Below are 10,082 nucleotides of genomic sequence, written 5' to 3'. Positions count from 1 at the left end.
CAAGGCCAGTTAAAATCACAATATGCAAGCGCCGTCCATCAAATATAGAACCAGCCTGAGAATCTTAATCATGTTAATCATGGTCTAAAACAATTTGGTAACAACACAAAGCACTCAAGGTCAGCTTGCAGAGATTGCTGAGGCCTCGCATTCCTCCTGCTCCAACTCGAGCAAGAAATGAAGAGCAATTTTGCTCTTGTTGAAAATTACACCATATTGCGTTTCTCGGCCAAGGGTTCCTGGACTCCATCCAGCGGTCCTGTTAATAGCTAATTAATGGCTACTCATGTACAATTACAACTTACATGCTATAATTGCCTACGCCCAAAAGGTCACACCGCAAATGGGATGCCTAATTAATCCTAGACTCCACCCTCGGTAGAAAAGAAATGGCACAGGACAGAATAGCCACTCCTCTCAAGAGCAGCATCGCTGGAACCATGATCCCTCTGTAACGGTTCGACAAAAGATCCACGCCCGGCGGTTGGTACTTGCAGGACTGGGTACTTGGCAGTAGCCATCTCCAACAAAAAATTGTAAAGAAACACATCTAGCAGACCCTGGAAGTTAAGAGCAACAACAGATCAGTGTAGAAATTTCAAACTGCAATATGGGTTACGCCTCTTGTGTGTAGTAGGGGTTTGAACCCTTGCTAACACAGGATTCAAATCTAGCTTATGATGCTCAAGGTATTCAAGAAAAGCGAGATACAAGCCTGGTCCTACCATCCTAGTTCTGTGCAGAGTGGCAGAAGCAATATTGCTAATCAAGTTACTGAACTGAAAAAAATTGTATACCTTGTGTCCTTTAGATGTTCTTCGCGCCGCCGAAATTTGAATTAGGACGCACCGCGGCATATGCTGACAAATCCTGTTGGTCATAAGTGCACAAGAAGCCAAGAGCCTTTCAGCATTTTTTATTAACGCTGTCTGTAATGGCAGTGGAATCGTAAACCCATCTACCAAGTTAAGAGATGGTACAAGTGCTACGGGCTCTAATACCAGAAAATAGAAAATAGTATGGCATACTTGTCGACGTCCTGAAGGTTTGCTCAGTTCAGTCTACAAAAGTACAGAGTCATGTATTGGTAATTGCATTGGAGCTCCAGGTGGTCCATGCATCTATATCCTCACCCTGCACTATCCTTGGGATCGTATGCTACTTTATGTATTCCACCCATATATACTTCCCTGTACCAATTTATTACAAGCTAGTATGTTTTGTACCATGGTACACAGACTTGTCCCACCAGCCAGAAATCACCTATTTTGTTCCAACCACCAAACAACCGTACGCACAGTTCCTTTTCATCACCACCACTCCCCTTCTCCAGAGTCAGACGCCATCTTGATCTAAAAACCTACACTTTCTTTGGCTCCAACCAAGGTCCATCACCATGTCCGCATCGTTATCACCAGGTCCAACCAAGGTCCCTCTGCTCTACATGGCTGGGTGGTGTGCACCAATATATTACCAATCTGCTTTGAAGAACCTGGATCCATCAGAATATGAGGGTGGGGAGCAGGATGGAGTTTGTTTCTAATGGAGGCAGTAACGGGGAAGATGAACAGTGATAGAGCTCGCGCGAGACCAGCCCTATATGGAGGGTTACAGGGATGGGTAACTTAGGGATTTCTTTGATTATTGCATGATAGATGACATAGATAACAGTTTGGGAATTTAATTTTTCCTGTTCGTACTAAATCAGCGACAACTAATATGGAACAGAGGGAGTACTAAACAGTGACGCATTAATTGACTATCCTTCCATCTATGATGTATTACTTACGGCCTGTTTGGTTCCAATAAGTCACCTGACTTATAAGTCAGGTGACTTAAAACCAGTGACTTATAAGTCATGCCCGTTTGGTTGTCACCTGACTTATAAGTCACCTGACCACACCTTTCCACCTTGTTTTTTATGTAAAGGTGATGGGACCCACGCAAAAGGGGGTGACTTATAAGTTTTAAGTTGGGGTGGAGCAACTTATGACTTATAAGTTGGGGTGACTTATAAGTTGGGTCCGTTTGGCAAAATAAGTCACTTTTTTCACTTTTCGACTTATAAGTTGGTGACTTATTTGGAACCAAACAGGGCCTTAGTGGGTGTATGCATCTGGTATGTCAGTTAGAGTGAATTTTGTAGCATTTACTACAACAATCCCGAGGGATTACGTCTGGACCTGATTACGGCTTCTCCGACTCCCGTGAGCCAAAATCTGCGTCTGTCATGTACTTATGTATATTTCCCTCGAACATGTACTTATGTATAGAAGCATTGTTCGAATTTATTGTCACAAAATTTCTATTTATGAGTTCCAAAGTGCTGTTTGGTAATAATGCTAATGCACAGTGGAATAACAGACAAAACAAATTTTGCTCAGGCCAATCTGCCAACCAGAATACCTGTGGTGCACAAACAGGCATTGTATTCGGATGCATGAAGATCTGGTTTGGTTGCATAGGAGTTGGAAAAACCTGCAAAACATGAACCATGCTGGTATGAGATCAGTTAAATCTTAAATGCCAGAAGGAAAGATAATATTTCGTACATATTTATGTGTACCTGATAGTAATATGATCTTCCAATGGTTGCATTACCATTTGCATCTTGTGCAGATTGAAACTGCTGCTCACTAGTTTGGGCGGTTAGTACTGGAGCAGCCGAGGAAGATGCCAGGGCTTGCTTTGCTTTTTCTGCACAGTGGCGTATTTTTTTAATGCAAAAAGGATGTTTTAAAAGCACGAGGAGACTTGAGAGTTGTTACTTACTGGTGCTTGGTCCTTTAGGTATTTTCTTCTTCTTCTTCTCCCTTGTACTGGCGTCTTTGGCAGATTGAGCGTGCAGATTTCTCATTTCGAAGAACACTTCAAGTGCCTTCTCTCCTGTTTCAAGGGAGTCCCAGAGTATCTTTCTTGCTTCTTCCAGTTCCTGGCTCTTCAATGCAAGGTTATACGCATACTGCATTGCGCGATTGCGATACGCAAGTTCAGCCTCGGTACATTCTTGTTGTGTTGAATCTTCTTGACTGAGATTATACATGCTTCTCCTGGCATCTTTCGTCCATCGTTTCAAGATGTACTTTTCAGGAACCATATCCACATTCTGCAGGCTGAAGGCTTTCAGAGCATGAGAACAAAGAAGGCCCATCCTTTCAAACTTTCCGCAACCACAAGAGATTTCCATTGTGGATGTATCAAGAAGAACAGTCCACATTTTTGAACCCCTGCCCTGCATTGTTATTTCAAACCTCAATAAGCTTCCACCACAGGAATTTTCATGACATGAAGTTGCTCCACATCCATCCAGAAATTCAGCCTCAAATAACTTGTACATCCTATGTGTATAAGATTCCGCAGCCTGCTTCAGAACTGTACTGTGCTTGATTGCACGAACTGGAGCAGTTTGGCTGCAGCGAAAATCCTCTTCTGATTCATTTCTACGTAGTGTTTTCACAACCTTTTCCAGCAAGAGAGCAAATCTTGTTATAGAAGTAGATTCATCAGCAACTCCAGTGAGGATATTGTTTGAGACTTCTCCCCACTGGGATGAATTGATCCCACCATCAAAAGTATCTTTGTTAAATACCGAGCACCATCTGTTATGAAACTTATAAAGGCCATTAAGCCAATCATTATCTTGTAGTTTGTATTCATCAAGCATAGCATCCCAAGATTCCTGAAGCTCCATTTCTGTGTCACATCCTTGCATGCACTTCATAAACATATTTTGAAATGCTTGAGAAGTATTTACAGTGCCTAAATGAGACTGTGCATTCTTCAGAATATGCCAGTAGGAGAAGCAATGCTGCGTGTTAGGAAACACCTGCTCGGCTGCCTGCATAATAGCCTCGTCCTGGTCAGTGAAAATCGATTTTGGTGATCGGCCACCCATTGACTCCAAAAATGATTTAAATAGCCAAACATAGGAAGCTGTGGAGTCATCTAACAGGAATGCGAATCCAAAAACAACATTGTGCCAATGGTGGTTAACTCCAACAAAAGGGGCACATATCAGGCTATATTTATTTGTGCGGTAGGTTGTGTCAAATATAACAGCATCTCCAAAGCAATCATAATCACTTCTACTTTTACCATCCCTGAAGAAGAAGTTAGTCATGCGGCCTTCTTGATCAACTTGGACATCCCAATAGAACATTCCTTCCTCGTTGGTTCTACGCTTGAAGTAGCTTACAAGGCTTTGGCTGTCTCCTGCCCCAATTAGCGTTATATTCTGCACGTTGTCATGATTGTAGCAATCCCTTGTAGTGTAGCCTGGAGGCTCACTAATATCACCCACGGTCCTATCAGAGGAACCATTCCCTGCATGTGATTCAGCAGATTCTGCTGGATCTATAACACCTGATTTTCCAACAGCAAATGACTTTGCGGATCTCAACAGATGCCTCTCCCCAGGTTTAGCCAACTGGTGATTGTGCAGGGGAACAAAGCGTATGACGGTCCAACGCCCTTTCTCATCGACTCTAAAGCGGACCATCGCCTTGCAATTCGTTCTTGTGTCTGGCCGGTTGAAATTCGCTTCTGTGACAGGCTCGTCGTATTTAAGCCCTTCCTTTGAGCAATAGTAATCTTTTGTCCGGATGTCCCTGGTACCAATGAAGTAGGACTGCTTGCCCTTCCGGACACTAAAACCGATTCGATGTCCATAGTCGCAGTACAGCTTGTATGCCTCTTCCTCGCTGTGGACCATGCAACCGATAAGCTCCTCGGTCGCCTCCTTGCGGCTCAAGGCATTTCGATGGTCTTCCCCCTTCTTTCCTACCTCACCATTTTTCCTCATTCGAAGCAATTCCTCTTGAGAGCCCGGTATGCTATCCATTTCTACTCAAGCAGTTCCACCAGCCTTCATGTGAACAGCATCAGGGACCGGATCTACATGGTAATTTGTGAAGGTTATTACTAATAAGTTTGAGTTTGAGCAATCTAATCACCTGGATGTGTGAAAGCTCATACCTCAAAACCAAACGTGCGAGACTGCGGACGGGGCGGAGATAGCAGGGACGCCGCGAGGTAGAGCGCAAGAGGCAATCTCGGCGACGCGCGTGAGAGGCGGATGCGTCGGCGGAGGCGGTCACGCTAAGCTACGGCGCACGGCGGCAGCGCTAGGGCACAGCGGGGTCGGGTTGGAGCTTGAGCACGCGCGAGATAGCTCGTGAGAGGAAGAGGAGATGCTGCGGGATGGCGGAGAGGAGAAGCCTAGCTGCGGAGCTCACGGGCGACCGCCGGCGGGCCTCGCCGGAGCCCAGCGACGGGGGCGGGGGTTGGTCGTGCGGTGTACGGCCGAGATGGTGGAACGGGTCTAAGGAAAGCGGCGCTGGCGTTGCCTGGACCCGGTGTTGGAGTCCTGTAAGTGAACCGGGGTAAATGGGCCGGAGACGAGGTGTAGTGGGTGTGGCCGTATCAATGAAGCCCGTCTTTCGTGTTTAACGGAGACCTATCTGCCGCTCACAGCGGCAAGATAGTCGAGGTAGCGCACATGGCGCTCGCCTTCTCAGCTGCTGTGTCTTCCTCCGCTAAAAAAGTGTTCTTTTCTTTTTTGCGAGGGTTCTGTGTCTTCCTTACCTGCCGTACTTCTTCTTTTGATTTCAGGAAAGGCCATTCGACGTATTTTATTGATTCTCAAACACAGTTACATCATTATGAGCTTAGCATAAAAAGCTAGAGGGGTCATCGTCCCAAATACAATCGATATGATCACTAAAAGGCCTAGCTAACTCATGAGCAACCTCATTGGCCTCCCGATTACAATGTTCGAAGGTGATCTCTCTCAAACCAGTTGCAAGAATTCTGCAATCATCAAATATAGCTGCAGGTGAGGTGGCCGAGAAACCACCATCCTTCATAATCTCAATTACCTGATAATTAATTATCAGATTGGATAATGATTTTGCTGCATCCTAGAAACCGAGCCAAACTCAGCCCTTCCCGTAATGCATAGGCTTCCTTCATAAATTGATCAGCAACAAAGTGGATCTCCTTACTCTTTTGGTTCTTCTATACTTTCATTTTCATGGATAAAAATGTTGAAGTGGATAGTTTAATAAATTCTTTCTTTTTTAGATCTTGGTCAGCATGTTTGGCTAGTTGAGCCTCATTGATCATTAAAGTGCAACATAGTCCCCTAAAGAAAATCTGCTCATTTGGTTTTCCAATGATTTTCTCCCCCCCCCCCCCTGCTTTCCTTTGGTTTTCTCATAGAATGTAAATATTTTTTATTACATGAAAGAAATGTGCGAATATTATTAAAATTTATTTTTAAATAATTCATAATTTATTTGAAAAATGTTCATCGTGTGGAAAGTGTTAACCAAGTATTTTACAAAAAAATTTATTATATTTTAAAAAATAATTCACCGTGAATTAAAATAAATCATTGTATGTGTGAGAAAATGTTCATCAAGTATTTGAGAAACAAATGTTCATACACAAACATGTATTTTCACTAAAAAAATCGCAAGAAAACCAAAAGAAAACAAAAAAAAACGGTTGAACAAAAAAAAAGGAGAAACAAACAAAACCTGTTGCCAAATCCCTCTTGGTGTGCCGGCCCATCAGACAACCCCTATCACCATCTACGCTGCAAGAGTTTGCCGGAACCAGAATGGTACATATCTTGGGTCATCTGCGATCACCTTCAGTGGTATAACTGAAGCTTTTATACCCAAGTCTCTAGCCGTCCGGGAAGCTCAGGCCCTGTCTAAAGACTTAATGGTCAAGTGCTTGTTTATCGCATTAGACTGGCAGGCAGTAGTAAAGGATATGTCCGAAAGGTATGTTGTAACGCCCCAAGACCGGAGTTTCAGATGCCTTTCAGGGTTTCTGGGTGTTTGTCATGTGAGTTGTTGGTTTATTGCATTCATCTTTGCATCATGTACATTGCATCATGTCATAAATCTTTTGCATCTCAACTAAATAATTTGTGTGGATCTTCGATCCATTTAAATCGAGGGAAGAGTGACTTCTCTTTATAACATTACCCTCCTAATATTTAGGGAGTTATTATAAATATTTCATTAATTTGGAATCATCATAACACACGTGCAAAATAATTTCCATGTCTATTCCTCTTCAAGTTTGACCTTCAAACCTTGCCAATATCTCTCATCTCTTTTATCGAGGCTCCTCCTAAATTCTCAACTTGTTTGGCCACTCCTAAACCTGTCCTAGTTCAAACTTTTTGAATTAAATTCAAATGAATTTTAATTTAATCTTTCAAACTTGACCTTTTCTATTTTCTCGGACCGTGCACATTTTCACGAGTTCGTGAAAATTATCCCCATACCCAGAGTCCTTCCCTACCTTCTCTTCCTTTTCTTTTTTCTGTTTTGTTTTAAATGGAAAAAGATGGGAAAGAGAGAGAGAAAGCAGAGAGCCCAACTAGGCCTCCCTAGGCCAATTTCTGCACCGGCCCACCTGGACCACCCGCACCTAGGCCGGCCTCCAAGGCCACGTCTCTTAACCCTAGGCCTGACCGAACCCTCGCTCTCTCCCTCACCTTCGCTCTCTCGCGCCGCCAGAGCCTCTGGCTCGATCCTCTCCTCCCTCTCCCTTCGTTCCCCTCTGACTCCTTCCTCCTCTGCCACGACCAAACCTCCCCCCAGCGCGCCCGCTCTCGATCCCCCTCCTCCCTCTTCGATCTCCCAGCGCCGCCAACCCCTCTCATTTCCCTTGATCTGATCCACTCACCCCCTCCTAGCGCCGCCGGCAGGGCACCGCGCCCGACCCTACGCCACCTCGTCGCGCCGGCCGGCCATCGGAGTTGTTGCCGTCTGCTCCGCCCCCTGCTCCCGGTCATCCTCGCCGCAAGACTGCTCCGCCGCCCTGCGCGCGAGCCCTGTGCCCTGGTCTTCTTCCCCGCCTCCTTGCCATGGCCACGGGCACCTCAAGCCAGCAGGACGCCGCCTAGGGACGTGCCCGTCCCCGAGCTCCGATCTGCCCCTCGACGAGCCTCCGTGCAGCAGCCATCTCCCTGGATGCGCCTCGTGTTTCTTCGTCCTCCAGCCGCGCCCGAGGGAGCTCCCCGAAGCCGGTGCCGTGTTCCTCCTCCACCACCACCATGGCGCGTCTTGCTTCTTCCCCAGCACCCAATCCTTCCCCTCTGCTCCCTCAAGCATGGCCCTTCACGCCCCCTGTGCCACAGCCGATGCCTCTGCTCGTCATGGCCACCGGCCATGGAGGCCTCCGTGATGGCCCTGGTGTGTTCTTGGAGCCACTGTACCATGGCCAAGTCCCGCGGCCGTCGCCCCTGCATCGCGCCAAGTCCCTGCGTCGTGCTCCTGTTGTTGTTGACGCCAAGTCCAACGGTCACCGAACATGGAATATGCCGAGTACCAGGTCAACAAAATCGTCAAGTTCCACGACGACCCAAGTACCGCGAGAACGTTTGTACCTCTATCGTCGTTGTGGATCCGACAAGTACCCCTACAACAGGTGTACCTTTACCGTCGTCTTCGAAATCGCTAAGAACGTCAAGCACCCCTTCGAGATGACGAGACCGACAAGTTCAAATGTCCCCAAGTACCTCTCTGAAAACGAGACGTATACCGCTACCGTCGCAAGAATCGAGACCGACAAGTCCGAAGATGCAAGTACCACTCCGAACCATGTACGACGACCGTCGTCGAAGACCCGTGTAACACAAACGTCAAGTTCAACTACCGTCGCGTGAACCGCTACTTCCCACGACGACCCCGTGAACAACTACTTCCCCTTCGACACGTGTACCCCTACCGCCATATGAGAACTGTCCCCTTTGCACGCTCCGAAGGTATAACCCCGAGACGACGCCCGTGGACCGAATGCATGTGTTGTATGAGATGCATGGTTGGTTGTTGTATTCGCCCGTGAACCTTAGTTGTTCCTCCTCGTTTGCCATGCCGTCGACACGTGGGAACCCGGTAACCGGGAGCACCCCACCGTTCTTCGCATGACACGCTCCCGTCACACTTGTTCTTTTTCACCGGCTTCTCAATTGAGTTTCCGGAACCGGAACGTTGCCGTGGCACCGTTTTCGTTAGCGTCGTCGTGGGACCCCTTTCTTTCAGCCACGGTGACAAATGCTTCATAATGCTCTTATCAATATTTTCATAAAACTTGCATAAACTTGCACATGTCATTTTCATCATGATAATAACATTTAAATGGTTAAAATTGTTGTTTGCTTTAAATTACTAATGCATATGGGGTTTTACCGGGTTTGTTGTTTGTTATATCCGGCCCCATTTAAATTGTTTAGATGGTATAGTTTTTGTTATGCTTCACCTCTTGCCATGTTAATCAACATTTAATATTGTTGAGTACCTAAACGAGAGAGAACTAAATAAGTCATGTGGTGTTTTCTTCAATATGCAACTCCGTGGCATATTGAGCTCCAGTTAATTTGTAGTGTTGTTTGTTGCACTTTGCCATGCCATGCATATTTAAACCGGACACGCATCATACTTGGTTGTGCATCATGCCATGTTGACGTGATGGTTGTTTACTATGTTGTTTGCTTCTTTCCGGTGTTGCTTCTTCGGGTTAGTTTCGATAACGTCGCATTTGTGAGGATCCGTTCGACTTCGTCCGCTTGTCTTCTTCATGGACTCATTTTTCTTCCTTGCGGGATCTCACGCAAGATGACCATACCCTCGAAATCACTTCTATCTTTGCTTGCTAGTTGCTCGCTCTTTTGCTATGCCTATGCTACGATACCTACCACATGCTTTATCATGCCTCCCATATTGCCATGTCAAACCTCTAACCCACCTTGTCCTAGCAAACCGTTGTTTGGCTATGTTACCGCTTTGCTCAGCCCCTCTTATAACGTTGTTAGTTGCAGGTGAAGATGAAGTTTGTTCCATGTTGGAACATGTTTTATTGTTGGGATATCACAATATATCTTATTTAATTAATGCATCTATATACTTGGTAAAGGATGGAAGGCTCGGCCTTATGCCTGGTGTTTTGTTCTACTCTTGCCGCCCTAGTTTCCATCATATCGGTGTTATGTTCCCGGATTTTGCGTTCCTTACACGGTTGGGTTATAATGGGAACCCCTTGACAGTTCGCCTTGAATAAAA

The 10,082-nt window shown here is 45.9% G+C and overlaps 1 protein-coding gene across 1 annotated transcript; it reads right to left on the bottom strand.

Moving 5' to 3' along the window:
* Window positions 1-9: 9 nt before the first annotated feature.
* Window positions 10-5,358, bottom strand: LOC125521331 (protein FAR1-RELATED SEQUENCE 5). The gene is made up of 6 exons (XM_048686388.2): window positions 4,975-5,358; window positions 2,773-4,893; window positions 2,567-2,697; window positions 2,407-2,478; window positions 798-870; window positions 10-560 (listed from the first exon to the last, which is right to left on the bottom strand). Exons 2-5 carry the CDS (start codon window positions 4,838-4,840, stop codon window positions 808-810), a joined length of 2,334 nt encoding a protein of 777 aa, XP_048542345.1. The 5' UTR covers window positions 4,841-4,893; window positions 4,975-5,358; the 3' UTR covers window positions 10-560; window positions 798-807.
* Between the last annotated feature and the right edge of the window lie 4,724 nt (window positions 5,359-10,082).

The sequence above is a fragment of the Triticum urartu genome, chromosome 7A, assembly GCF_056163025.1.
Source record: "Triticum urartu cultivar PI428250 chromosome 7A, HENAU_Tu73, whole genome shotgun sequence".
NCBI lineage: Eukaryota > Viridiplantae > Streptophyta > Magnoliopsida > Poales > Poaceae > Triticum > Triticum urartu.
This window is presented reverse-complemented; position numbering and strand designations above follow the sequence as displayed.